This window comes from Oryctolagus cuniculus, chromosome 4 (assembly GCF_964237555.1).
Source record: "Oryctolagus cuniculus chromosome 4, mOryCun1.1, whole genome shotgun sequence".
In the NCBI taxonomy this organism is placed as follows: Eukaryota; Metazoa; Chordata; class Mammalia; order Lagomorpha; family Leporidae; genus Oryctolagus; species Oryctolagus cuniculus.
This window is the reverse complement of record NC_091435.1, coordinates 79381113-79396075: the sequence shown is the minus strand read 5'-3', so window position 1 is coordinate 79396075 and position 14963 is coordinate 79381113. Positions and strand designations below refer to the sequence as shown.

The window sequence follows — 14963 nt, the reverse complement described above, 5'->3', positions numbered from 1 at the left end:
CCCATGTCAGCGTGCCAGTTCAAGTCCCAACTACTGCTGCTACCAATCCACACAATTAGGATATATGTTTTAAAAACTAATTTTAATGAAAACAATAAAAGACATTTTCTAGATCTCTTTCAAGTGTCATTTTGTTTTTACTATTCACAAGTTGGTTTCACTTTTTTTTTTTCTTCTACATCAGGAGTTGAGCAAACTACTACCCACAGGCCAAGCCTAGCCTGCTGTTTTTGTGAATAAAGTTGTACTAGAACACATAATTACACTCATTCATTTATGTAGAGCTGATGGCTGTTTTCAACAACAGCAAGTGCTTGCTGACCCCTGTTCTACATAAAGCAGACTATAAAAGATTACCATATACACACAAAACTCTGAATTTCTGGTTCATAAATTTCTCACTCAGAAACTGTGCCCTCTGGGACTAATTCTTCGGGCCAACAATCACAATCCCCTTCACAGATTTTTTTTTTCTAATAGACATCTAAGTAAAGTAAGAAGTTGCCAAAATTTAAAGGTCATTTGCCAAATATTATATCAAAAGCAAGGTAATAGAAGTTTCCCCCTTGCCTCCTAGTATTAGATGAAGACGTGCTTATGACTGGATGGAGACAGGACAATGGAAAGGAAAAAAAAAATCAGGCCCTTACCAAATTCAATGAAACAGTACGGTCTGACAGCAGTATTTGTCTTCATCATATTATAGGTAGTAATGAACTCCTTCTGAAGCTCATCCAGGAAAGAGAAGGCGAGAACATTTGGGTAATTTTCAGTGCACAACATCATGTAGCTCACTCCCAGAGAACTAATAAAACTACAGTGTAAAAAACATCGGTTTTAAAATTTCAAATTAAATCAAGGTAATTCATTGTTTCACAAGACTGGTTCCATATACCATCAACTGGCAATCAAGATTTTAACATTTATTATATATCCCAGAAAAAAATTAAAGGAAACAAAATATAATACTATTATAAGTTGTAGTTTTCAAACAGCAGGAAAAAAAGATGGAATATACTCCTAACGCTTTAGACACTTGTCACTTGGGTTAGAAAGCAGGAGAAAGGTTATACAAATATAGGGTGGGTGTCAGGGTGCAGTTAAGCTGCCGCTGAGGATGCTGGCATCCCATGTCAGAGTGCCAGTTCAAGTCCCAGCTACTGCTGCTACCAATCCGGCTTCCTGCTAACATGCCTGGGAAAGCAGTGGATGATGTCCCAAGTACTTGGGTCCCTGCCACCTTGTGGGTGACTGTGATGGAGTTATGGCTCCTGGATTTGGTCTGCCCCAGCACTGGATGTTGCAGGCATTTGGGAGTAAATCAGTGGAGGGAAGTTCTCTCTTTCTCTACCTTTCGAATTAATTAATTAATTTTAAAAACAGTCCTAAACATTAAAAAAGAAAAAATTAATCATGTTTTAGTGGGAAAAAACTAAATACCTTTCTAGAACAGCCTTCCCTCTATAATAAATAAGCAAAGCATGGAACACAAATTAACCCCGTGTAATAAAATCACCTCAACTTCCTTTTACAGTGGTATCCACCTAGTTGACTCAGATCACAGGAACTAAACCATGCGTACAGACTGTAACTACCCACTCCTGTGCCAGGCCCTGCTAATCCATCACAGTAATATTAACTCTAAATCCTGATCTACACTAGACCCCACACTCCTCTTTCTCTAATATTGTAGAAGCAGAATTGAGTACTTTTAATTTAATTGTTGGAATAAATATGTTCATGATTCAAATTTAAAATAAACCAAAAATGAAGGGTACCCTGTCCTTAAAGTGTACCATCCCCACCCCTGCCCAGAGACACTCAGTTCTCTCTCCTTCCCTCAGACAAATCATAATACTAATTTCTTATGTATCCTTCCAGTGAGAGTCTATGCACATGCAAACAAATAAGTATATAAGCTTCTAAGTAGATGCCTTTGTGTGTGTGAATCCTTTTAAAAAGACCACTCCAGGGCTGCCAAATGATACGGGGATGGCATCTACGAGTATTAATCTTTTTCTTTTTTTGAGAGACAAGACAGCTCCCATCCACTGGTTTGCTCCCTAAACACCTGCAACAGATGGGGCTGGGCCAGAATGAAGCTGGAAGCCAGGAACTCCATCCAGATCTCCCATGTGGGTGGCAGGGAAGCAACCACTTGAGTTGCCCCAAGGGTGGAAGTAGGAATGGACTGGGCTTTGAATCCAGGTACTCTGATAAGGAATGCGGGTGTCCCAAGTGGCATCTTAGCGCTAGGACAAATGCCTTCCCTTAATCACCTGTTATTAATGGTGTGAAATATATTAGTGGTAAAACTGCTGATTTTAGGCTTCTGGAATTTCTGTCCAAAGTTCTACCAAATACACAGTTATTTGGTGCAATGTCTTTCAAAGTACAGGTTATCATCTATCAGTAGTTCTTAAAATCAGTTTAATGAGTTACAGCATTTTCCATATTAACAACAGTGAACCTCAGGCACCCACCTACATGATAGTTTATCCCAGATGGTTTATCTTGCTTGTGCTAAATTTAACAAGAGGATTGTATGCAAAATAAAGGAAACCTTATGTTTTTAAAAGATTGTATGTTAGCATTTTTCAGAGTCTTTAATTTATTATAATTGCATGATATACTCTCTGTAAAGGTTCTACAGTGGTCTACAATATTATGGCTTCTCACAGTGAATTTAGCCTTATAATGTTTTCTATTAAATACAAAGCCAGTTTTCTAAAAAGTACATACAGTTTAGTGGATTTATGTTTGTAATTTTAAAAATCTTGCTTTTGGAGGGCTGGCATTGTGGTACAGTGGTTTAAGTGCCACTTGGCAATGCTGGCAACCCATATGAGGGGTGGAGTCCCAGCTGCTACACTTCCAGTCCAGCTCCCTGCTAATGCACCTGGGAAAGCAGCAGAAGATGGTCCAAGTGCTTGGGTTCCTGCCACCCATGTGGGAGACCCAAATGGAGTTCAGGCTCCTGGCTTCAGCCAGGCCCAACCCCAACCATTGTGGCCATTTGAAGAGTAAACCAGCAGATGGACAATCTCTCACTCTCTCTCTCTCTCTCTCTCTCTCTCTCAAATAAATAAATCTTTTAAAAAAAATCCTGCTTTTTCAACTACCCCTGGGACAGACTGAGAGATGCCCACAGTTTCACAGAGGACCACCTTTCCAATAGTCTAAAGTCACCGCGAGCTCGCTGGTTACGCATAGCTTAGTTGTGTCAGCAGGTTCACTTAGCTTACATTTTATAGACAATCTGGCAGTTGTCCTTTTGCCTTAAGGAGGAAGAACAACTGCAGGAACAGGAACAATAGCACGTACTATTTACTGCCCACTCAGTATGAGTCAGACCTAATTTAAGTACTTTAGATATTTTATTTCATTTCACTCAATAAAGGGGTGCTACTACCCTGTCTTCTGCAAATGAAAGAACAGAGGCTCAGAGAGGCTTAGTAACTTACTCAAGGCCACATACCACTAAGAAACAGAGCTGGGATGAACTTAGCTCTAACTCCCAAGCCTGTATTCTTGCTGATATACAACAACAGCTTCCACACTGTATAAGCCAATTATGTCCTAATCCACCAACTGTTCTTCAATTTCCCCAGCCACAAATCAATCTCTCACTTTCTACCTCTCTCTGCCTGAATTAATAATGAAACTTGAGGATTCTAGAACACATATCACAGGCATGTTCTGGAAGCCCTGCCAACTTTTCCACTTGATCTTGTACAACTCCACTCCCTCCTGCATTCCTGCCACACTAACCTTGTTTCAGCTCCTCTGGGATGCCAACCAACTCCCAACCTGAGACACTTCAAAAGGCTGTCTTCTCCACTTACAGTGCTGCCAATCCTGCCTCCACCACGTTCCAATTCTGAACTGGTTAACTCCTACTCATCTCAGTCCTCGGACTTAAAATCCCTCCCAGAGCACACAGTCTAAACTCTCCCACTCCCATGGCTATCCCGCAGCAGATGTCATTTTCCTTCATGAACATTTGTAATTATGCATTTGTGCTTATTTGCTGAAATGTCTCTCTCACTAATAAATATGCTCCGTGAGCAGGGGTGATTTCAGCGTTTTTCACCGCTACATTCTTAGCATCTACAATAGCGTACACAATAAGTGCCCAATAGTCAGTGAATAAACGAGTGTGAAGATGGCATCATTCAGTTACTTGTTTATACATTAATTTTTGAATATTATCAATGCACAGAGTATTGTACACTCCAGGGGCATCTATGCAAAACAGAAGCTCAATAAATACTTGAATAATGACAGAAAAGAATAGAACTTCACCTACTTTTCTAGTTACTTCTCTCTAGAAGGCTTTAGAGTACAGATCAGTAAGTCTTTGCCATGCTCCTGCTTTAAAGTGAGGGATGTTCCCACAGCCACATAGGACCGTTCACCTCTGCAGGAGGTTATATGGTTCTTTTCTTTTCTTTTCTTTTTTTTTTTTTTTTTTTTTTTTTTTTTGACAGGCAGAGTTAGACAGTGAGAGAGTGAGAGTGAGAGAGAGAAAGGTCTTCCTTCCATTGGTTCACCCCCAAAGTGGCCACTATGGCCAGCGTTGCGCCTATCCGAAGCCAGGAGCCAGGTGCTTCCTCCTGGTCTCCCATGCAGGTGCAGGGCCCAAGGACCTGGGCCATCCTCCACTGCCCTCCCGGGCCACAGCAGAGAGCTGGCCTGGAAGAGGGGCAACTGGGACAGAATACGAGTGCCGGCGCCACAGGTGGAGAATTAGCCTAGTGAGCCGCGGCGCCAGCCATGGCTATATGGTTCTAATGGACATGTCTTCCCTTTCACTTCTGGACTTTGTTGCCAAAAATTTTGTTACACTGTGGTTCCCCTCCCTGGCAGGTGTACTATGATCTTCTTTAGGCCTCTCCAGGATCATGTGTTTCCTGAACAGGTAAGGCTGCAGAAGTTCAAGCTCCACATAAAGAGAAGAGTTTACTCCTTCTAATCACTTTCTTTTTTTTTTTTTTTTTTTAGATTTATTTATTTATTTGAAAGGCAGAGTTACAGAAAGAGAGGCAGAGAAATCTCCCATCCTCTGGTCCACTCCGCAAATGGCCACAACGGCCAGAACTGAGCCAGTCCAAAGCCAGGAGCCAGGAGCTTCCTCTGGTTCTCCCACATGAGTACAGGGGCCCAAGTACTTGGGCCATTTTCTGCTGCCTTCCCAGGGGCATTAGCAGGGAGCTGTATTGGAAGTGGAGCAGCCAACTCAAACCGGTGCCTCTATGGGATGCTGGTGCCACAGGTGGCAGCCCTACCTGCTATGCCATAGTGCTGGTCCCTAATCACTTTCTTAAAAAGCTAATTCCATCATATATCTAAACCATACAACAAATGACTCCTGAAGACTAACAAAATAAATACATGGTTTTAGACATTAAGCTTTTTCTGGAATTTAATTTTATTTACAGACTGTTAAGAGAACTTTTACATATCACCAATTAAACACTGGCCTTTTGAGGACAATTTTGGCCTGCTGCATCAGACTAATGCTTAGCAAAATTCCCCTCAGTTGACAATAAAACACCTGGAGAATGTCAACGTTTGCTCATCTGTGCTTGGATGTCAAAGGAAAGTTCTCTGTCTGCCAGGAACTTGCAGTAGTTACTGGGGATGTACTTCAAGCAATGATACAAAACAAGATAATTATCCACAACTGCATTTTGTAGCATGCTAAATGACAAGATATATAGCAAACTATTTATAAATGAATCGAACAGTAATTAACACCTGAATGACATATAGCATAATCTTCACTCTGCAATTGTACCAGCAGACTTAGAAAATGTGCTTATCCTCTGTAGCCACATTTGCAAAGCAAACAGCTTGCCTGTGTACAGAAATGTTCTCCAGTAGCACACACCATCCATACTCTATTGTTAAAATTGCTAAGTATAAGAAACATCATTTTTGAATTAGAAACCCCCCCACTGAATTTCACTAAAATAAACAATTTAAAATTAAATATAAAAGGTGAGCAACTCTACAGATTTTATTATCACCAAAAACAAGGATATGAAACTAAAAGATAAGGTTTTTATGGTGCAAAAAATATTTGAAATCCATAATTTCAAGGGATTTCAAGAAGTTCGTGGAAAATTATATATTATGAAAAAACTATAAATGGATTTTACAATTTTTGCATTAAAATCAACACTTTCTAACTCCATTTTCCCCAAATTTTTGGAAATATGTCTAATAGGAAAATAAGACTTTGTCACTGGAGCAGGTGTTGTGGCACAGCAGGTTAAACCACCACTTGGGATGCCCACGTCCAGTATCAGAGTGCTAGTGCACGTCTAGGCTTCTCTGCTGCTGATCCAGCTTTCTGCTAATGCATCCTAGGAGGGAGCAGGTGATGGCTCAAATGCTTGGGTCTCTGCCACCCACGTGGGAGACCTGGATGGAGTTCCTGGCTCCTGGCTTCCACCTAACCTAGCCCTGACTGTTTAATGCATTTGGGGAGTGACCCAGCAGACTTCTATATCTCTGTCTCCCCATCTACCTTTTTGCTTTCTTTCCATATCTCTGTCTCTCTGCCTTTCAAGATGAAAAAAATAAATATTTTTCAAATAAGACTTCCACATCAGTAAGGAAATAAAACCATAAAGAGAACTCAGCAACACTGAGTGTCCACCATATGTAGCATTCTACTGGGAACTCCACATTTTCTTTTTTTCTTTTTTTTATTTGACAGGCAGAGTTATACAGTTAGGGTTAGAGAAAGGTCTCCCTTCCATTGGTTCACCCTCAAATGGCCGTTATGGCCGGCACGCTGCGCCGATCCAAAGCCAAGAGCCAGGTGCTTCCTCCTGGTCTCCCACACGAGTGCAGGCACCCAAGCACTTGGGCCATCTTCCACTGCCCTCTTGGGCCCCAGCAGAGAGCTGGAAGATGAATAACCAGGACTAGAACCCGGCGCCCATATGGGATACCGGTGTCACGGGTGGAGGATTAACCAAGTGAGCCACGGTGCCGGCCCTTCCACATTTTCTAATACCTTTCTCACTTATAGGGCCAACTTTCAATTACTCCCTGAAACAGAAGAGCAAAATCATGAATAGATTATCTCACAAACAGAAGATCAATGAAAGCCACTAATTTAACTTCACTAAACAAGAAGATATGTATTAATATGCAATATATCAGGCAATGGCAGCTTGTAATAGTAAACCAAGGGGCCGGCACTGTGGCGTAGTGGGTAAAGCCACCGCCTGCAGTGCCGGCATCCCATATGGGTGCTGGTTCAAGTCCTGCCTCCTCCACCTCTGATCCAGCCCTCTACTATGGCCTGGGAAAGCAGTGGAAGATGGCCCAATTCCTTGGGCCCCTGCATCCACGGGAGACCCCAAGAATCTCCTGGCTTCAGATCGGCACAGCTCTGGTCATTGCGGCCATCTGGGGAGTGAATCAGTGGACTGAAAACCTCTCTCTCTCTCTTCTCTGCTTCTCTGTAACTCTGCCTTTCAAACAAATAAATAAATCTTTAAAATGAACAAACAAACAAAAAACAGACCATTCAAAGTCTGTCTTTGACATTCTTCATTTTCTTTGCTGCAGAATTAATCTGGACTTTTATATTCCAGAGAATAAAGATCCTAACTTTTTCAGATAACCAATCACAGATAATTCCTAATTTAGCTATTATTTGTAGTCCCAAAGTTTATTACATCCAGTTCTCATTTTTCCCAGAGAAACTGTATTGCAACAATCATTAGTTTGCTAGGTCAGTTTATAAGAGCCTATGTAACCTATTTGGTGCTGAACAGCTATCCATTTGGCCATTATCAACTCTAGAAGAGTGCTGTGCTGCTAGGAATGAGACAACCAGGAAAGCTGGAAACACAGGCTATCTCCTTTGCCCAGGTGTTTGCTAATATCAGTGGGTGGCACTCCCCTGCCACACTGTCACCACCAAACATCTAGTCTCCAACAAGACAATGCTGCCCGTCAATTTCAGCTTCACACATGTTCTGTTCATTACTTCACAATCCAAGGGGGATGGATATCTTACTTACTGCTCTTCCCTACTTCATCTCTCTCTCAATAAGAAGTGGAGAGAATGAGGAATGCATCCAGTCGAGAAAAGGGTAAAGGATAAAGGGGGGCAGTTCCCACCTTTACTGGAGAACAGTAAGAATCCTGACTCCGCAGACTGGGGTTCAAACATATCATTTCTTAGCTTTGCAATCTCCAAGGAGCTTCTTTACATCCCTAGGCCTCATCTACCTCACCTATAAAATGAAGATGCTGGTACAATCATGGCTGTCTGCCCAGCATCCTTTTCCCCTTCCCGTTGAGAAACTGCCTCCACACCCCACTACCCACTCTGCATGGCTTTGGTAAAGCTGCCCATCAAGTAGTGGGCATGTGACCCAGACCTGAACAATTAAAAGTACCTCACATCCTCTGATCTCAAAGACTAGTCTAGAAATGGCCACAGCACAAGCAAGTCAATTCATGTCCTTTCTCAAGACATGGAGGGCGGGGGTTGCCCAGCTGGGCAGGAGTGAGCCTGGGGCGACCTGAGCGACCTGTGCGGTGGTTTCCAGCATGTGGAGAATACCTGTCTGCAAAAGGCCAGGTCTGCAGAATTGAAACAGCCCTGACAACACCTGAGAACCCAGCCCCCCCCCCACCGCCCATCCTTCATAACACATTTTTTTTTTTTTAAGATTGATTTATTTGAAAGGCAGAGGTGCACAACAGAGAGAGAGGGAGAGACACACAGAGACCGATCTTCCATTCGCTGATTTACTCCCCAAAAGGCTGCAACGGCCAGGGCTAAGCCAGGCCAAAGCTAGGAGCCTGGAACTCCATCCAGCTCTCCCTGAGGGTGGCTGCTTTCCCAGGTACATTAGCAGGGAGCTGGAGAAGTGGAGCAGCCAGAATATGAACGGATGCTCATAAGGGATGCCAGCATCGCATGCAGCAGCTTAACCCACTATGCCACAACACTGGCTCCCACAGTACACTTTTTCCCCTTGAACTAGTATGAGTTGTGTGTCTGCCTCCAGCAAAGGCAAACAGCTATATCTATTAGTCATTCACTGATACAGCTGGTGCAAAGCTAATGTTAATATAGGTAAACTGGCTCCAATTGCAGGTACTCAATAATTGAGTTATTGCTAAAGTTGTTACTCCTATAATCAGAAAATGTCACCTAAGAGTGAAAAGAAAGCACTAGAGACTAAAACCAAAAGGTAAGTAGGTCTAACATCACATTCCTAGCTGGAAGTAGCAGTATGAAGGCAAATATGGAAGAAGTGAACCCTCAGGCACAAAGAGGAGCTAGGAGGCTCATAGCCATTATGACTCCGATGAATTTACGGTGAAAGAACTCAAATCCACCACAGGGTACAACTGATCTCACAAAAGATATTTGTCTTTCCATAAGATCAGTGTCTCAATGTTTAAGGAAATCTCAAAATGTACAATTATGATCTTTACAACCCAAAGCCAATCACAAAGTTTTAAGATCTCATATGACACAATTTAATTTTCATATGGTTCATAACTATTGCTTTAGTCATTATTTTGTAAGTAGTCATATAAGTTTAGTCATTTAAACATTTATTAGTTTTAGGATAGTATTGTCCAACTTATGAAATAGATTAAATTTTTAGATATGTAGAGGAAAACTGTAATATCACTCTGGGATGTGAAAAGAAAACACAAAACTAGATACCCCCACATTCCACCCCACCCTGCCCAATCAACAAGGTTCCCCCAAAGCTGAAATCTCTTGGAGAAAATGCAGACTTCACTACACAGCACTCTGAACACGGCCAGATTCCCAGACAACCCTCCCCGATTTAGCAGCTATGACAGATGTGTGGCTCTGTGCTGCTCCAAGCCTTGTTCCGCACAAAGTGCTCCACCAGTTGAACTCCAGCGCTCAGCTGCTACAATCAAAGGAAATTCATGGCTCTCCCAACACACGGGGAGAAAATGAAAGGAATCTACTCTGTGTTAAATGTTACTCTACTAATTCTTTCTCCAAACTCTGGTCTTCCCCTGCTTATTCAAGTAGAATCTACTGTGAAGCCTCACCCGATTTACATGTAAGTATATGCCTCCTTTGCTTACTCAGTTTCTATACAGATTTGAAGACCACAATGCCAAGCAGTGAGGAATCAAAAAATAGTATAAGCCAAGGCAGGACAATTTCCTCAGTGAGTAGCAACTCAGTTACAGAGAGTAGATAGGGAAATTAAAAATAGGAGTTTTTTTAAATAATGAAAAACGCAGTGAAACAAGTTCTGCAGGTAATCTGTGAAGAGAGTGAGACCACTACAGAAATGAAAGAGCAGTAAAGAGACGAAGGTGATCTGAAGGCAGCACGCATAAGCCAGGCTTGAAGGAATAGAGAAGCATGGAAGCAGCGAGGAGAGGAGGCGGGCAGCCAGGTGACAGTTCTAGGCTGTGCCTCGACCTTGCTACTGCAGATCTGCGAGTTTCTTCGGCAAACTCTCGGTGGTGGAAGAGTTCTCACATCGGAATTTGTGAGTAACATACCTGATTTCCCAACTATATATGTTTCAATCTAAAGTCATCATCATAAACTACAAAAACCTCAACAAACTAGAAACCAACAAGACCTTTTATGAACGATAAAAGAAGATACATAAAGTCCAGGTCTTTGCCACAAACAAGAACTAAAAATCTGTTTTCCAACCTTTTTAATGCTTGGCCACAAAAAATAATATGCTTACAGGTTTTTCTATACCTGGTTCCAAGAATCATGAAATCTACTCATTGCTCTGGATATAATCTGAATTGTATTCACTGATCAGGCCAGATTAGTTCTCTACTGATTTGTCCCACTCCTAAACTCTCTCTTAACCTGATTCTGGCATCGTGTCATTTCAGTACACACTGAGGAATACAAGAAAATCATAAAAGTTCTTCAGTAGCTGCTGGAAAATGCCATCTAAATGCTGTCCCTCTTTCTACACACCAAGTCTCAGTCACATGAAAACCAATGTTTTTATCCAATGGACACCGAATCCTGTAACTGATCCCACTGACTGTCCCATGACGGTGGCCCCTAGGAAGCTGAGGGCAATCTCTGCAGCCCGTTTCTAACAAATGATTGGACTATGTAGTTTCTAACAAATGACTGGACTGTGTAGTTTGCATCACCAGACAAAAATATCACTGCAGTTTATTATTCTCCTGATTTTTCCTTCACCTGATTTCTCTTCCTTATCCTCTTGAATTATCTTTTCTGTAAATTGCCTTGAATCCTTTGTGTGCAGTAAGATAGGGCATAAACAAATAATACAAAATCTGAAATTCATAATTAAATAGAATGGGTAATATTAAAATTTTACCAATTTTTATCCTACTTTTAAGAAAATAAAGCAGAGAAATGAAAAACATTTTCTTAAAAGTTACTTTGGGGCCGACGCTGTGGTGCAGCAGGTTAAAGCCCTGGCCTGAAGCACTGGCATCCCATATGGGCATCGGTTCAAGACCCGGCTGCTCCTCTTCCGATCCAGCTCTCTGCTATGGCCTGGGAAAGCAGCAGAAGATGGCCTAAGTCCTTGGGCCCCTGAACCCTCATGGAAGACCCGGAAGAAGCCCCTGGCTCCTGGCTCCTAGCTTCAGATCGGTGAAGCTCCGGCCATTGGGCCATCTGGGGAGTGAATCAGCAGATGGAAGACCTCTCTCTCTGTTTCTACCTCTCTAACTCTTTCAAATAAATAAATCTTAAAAAAAAAAAAAAAGTGCCGGCGCCGCGGCTCACTAGGCTAATCCTCCGCCTAGCGGCGCTGGCACACCGGGTTCTAGTCCCGGTCGGGGCGCCAGATTCTGTCCCGGTTGCCCCTCTTCCAGGCCAGCTCTCTGCTGTGGCCAGGGAGTGCAGTGGAGGATGGCCCAGGTGCTTGGGCCCTGTACCCCATGGGAGACCAGGAAAAGCACCTGGCTCCTGGCTCCTGCCATCGGATCAGCGCGGTGCGCCGGCCGCAGCGCGCCGGCCGTGGCGGCCATTGGAGGGTGAACCAACGGCAAAAGGAAGACCTTTCTCTCTGTCTCTCTCTCTCGCTGTCCACTGCCTGTCAAAAAAAAAAAAAAAAAAAAAAAAAAAAAAAAGTTGCTTTATTTATTCTAAAGTCCAGGATAACTACCAGTATTAATATGCATTCAAGCCAATTTCCTATAATTTTGACAGCTGTCTACACCTCTATATAGTAACAACCAAAACTCAGGATAATGACGCAAGATGCTAAAAGAGCCTGACTGGGGATGGCGTTGTGGTACAGTGAGTTAACCTGCTGCCTGTGATGCCAGCATCCCATATGAGTGCCAGTTGAAATCCTGGCCACCTCACTTCTGATCCAGCTCCTTGCTTATGGGCCTGGAGCCCCACCACCCATGTGGGAGACCTGGATGAAGCTCCTGGCTTTGGCCTGGCCAGCCATCTGAGGAGTAAGCCAAAGGAAGGAAGCTCTCTCTCTCTCTGCCTCTAACTTTGCCTTTCAGATAAACAAATAAATCTTTAAAAAATAAAATAAAAGCTGACTTTTAAGTTATGTAAATGTTTCAAGTTTTTTCTCTAAAAATTCAGAGGCTAAGACATTATTTCAGATATATTTTAATCACTATCATCAATAAAATATTTTCTAGGGCCGGCACTGTGGCGTAGCAGGTAAACCATATGGGTTTGCATTCAGGTTGCTCCACTTCCAATCCAGCTCTCCGTTATGGCCTGGAAAAGCAGTAGAAGATGGCCCAAGTCCTTGGGCCCCTGCACCCATGTGGGAGACCCGGAAGAAGCTCCTGGCTCCTGGCTTTGGATTGGCCTAGGTCCTGCTGTTGCGGCCAATTGAGAAGTGAACCAGTGGATAGAAGACCTCTCTTTCTCTCTCTCTGCCTTTCAAATAAATCTTAAAAAAAAAAAAAAAAAAAAAAAAAAAACTATAAAAACATATATAAAAAACACACTTTCTAGTTAAACCCTAAGAAAATCCAATTAAATACAACATCTCTTCTTACCACCACCCTGGTGTGAACTTAGTAACTGTGGACATTCTCTAAGGGTCTTTCTGGGCCTTTCTCTAAACTCTTCTACTCTCAGAATTTCAACCACATCAATGTGAATGATTCCAAAATCCCTATCCAATCTCCTTGGACTGCCTTCTCATAACCTCAACTGAAACAATCAAATGGAGCTTCCCTCTCTCCTGCCTCACCCTCATCAGCAATCCCTGCCAAAAGCCTCATTTCTGACAGTGACACCACCACTGCCTGGTGCCGAGGCCTGGGTCATCCTTGCCCCTTCTTTCCCTTCACCGCTGGTATTCCAGCTTAACAGGTTCAGCCATTTCTTCTTTTGGAGTGTCTTTCTGTTTGGCATTTTCTTTTTCATCTGCACTTTCATTGTCCTACTTCTTGCCCTAACACTCATAAAAAGCTGACTCTGCATTATCTCTACCTTCCGTATCGCTCTGTTTCACTGCCTCAGAACTGCTGTAGATCAAGTATCTTCCCTCACACATGCAGCAACAGCTGCCTCCAACTTGTTGTATCACAGCAACATCCCTCAATCTGGACTTTCAGGGCAACCCAGGATCTGGCCCCACATTATCACATGTCTCCTAAGTCACCACCCACTACACCAAGCCAAGCAGGTTAGCACCTGTTATGCTGTCACATTCTCTACTTATTGTACCTCTCCTCCCTTATATCTACGATGCTTTCATCCCTGCCTTAGATAAGTCTTACTAATTCTTCTTTTTTATAAATCTTTTAATTCCATTTCCCATAAACTCTTTTAGAAAAGGATTTACTTATTTATTTGAAAGTCAGAGTTCAGAGAGAAGGACAGACACAGAGAGAGATCTTCCATCCACTGGTTCACTCCCCAGATGGCTGCAACAGTAGGGCTGGACCAGGCCAAAGCCAGGAGCCTGGAGCTTTTTCCAGGTCTTCCACAATGGGTGGCAGAGGCCCAAGCACTTGGGCCATCTTCTGCTGCTTTCCCAGGTGCATTAGCAGGGAACTGGATCAGAAGTGGAGCTGCCAGGACACAAACCAGCACTGATGTGGGATGCTGGAGTCGCAGGTGGCAGCTTTATTCACCACGCCAAAATGCCAGCCCCCAAATCTTACTAATTCTTCAGAACATGGATCATTCATCTCAATAACAAAAGTCTCTGCTTATTATATCTCATATGGACCTTGTTCCTATCTGACTTCTTTCTGTATTCATAATCATTATCAAAATGCTCAAATAATAAGTATTCCTTTATTGTCTCATGTGCATGCTTTCCAAGGTAGTCCCATCCATTCCCATGGTGTTAATTACAAACTATAAGCTGACCCCTAAGTCTAAATCTCGATACTTACCTTCTTCACTAAACTTCATTTCACACTTTCAGTTGCTATACCTGACAGTGCCCCATGGATGTCTAAATAGGTACCTCAGGGGCTGGTGTTGTGGTGTAGTGGGTAAAGCTGCCGCCTGCAGTGCCAGCATCCCATATGGGTGCTGGTTTGAGTTCTGGCTGCTCCACTTCTGATCTAACTCTCTGCTATGGCCTGGGAAGGCAGTAGAAGATGGCCCAAGTCCTTGGGCCCCTGCACCCACATAGGAGACCTGGAAGAAGCTCTTGGCTTCTGATGGACACAGCTGCAGCCGATGTGGCCATCTGGGGAGAGAACCAGTGAATGTAAGATCCCCCCCCTCCCCCGCCTCTGTGTAACTTTCTGTCTCTCAAATAAATAAGCAAACAAACAAGCATCCCAGATTTAACACCTCCAAACCTAACTGTGGATCTTATCAATGAAACACACGTAACCTCTCCAGTCTGGCTCATTTCAGCACCACCCACTTCTTCAGGCCCAAAATCCACAGGTAATTCCTGATTCTTTTTGCCTCACATCTCACTTTAATCCATTAGGAAGATTTGTTGATGCTAACCTCT

At 43.0% G+C, this 14963-nt stretch overlaps 1 protein-coding gene across 4 annotated transcripts in view; it reads right to left on the bottom strand.

Moving 5' to 3' along the window:
* The window catches only part of SEC22A (SEC22 homolog A, vesicle trafficking protein), a 59770-nt gene that overhangs the window by 34835 nt on the left and 9972 nt on the right, over positions 1-14963 (bottom strand). For all 4 annotated transcript variants that reach the window (XM_051818989.2, XM_002716617.5, XM_070072209.1 and 1 more), the window contains exon 3: positions 651-814. In XM_051818989.2, coding sequence (XP_051674949.1) covers positions 651-814 — 164 coding nt within the window. The remainder of the gene's footprint in view (positions 1-650; positions 815-14963) is intronic.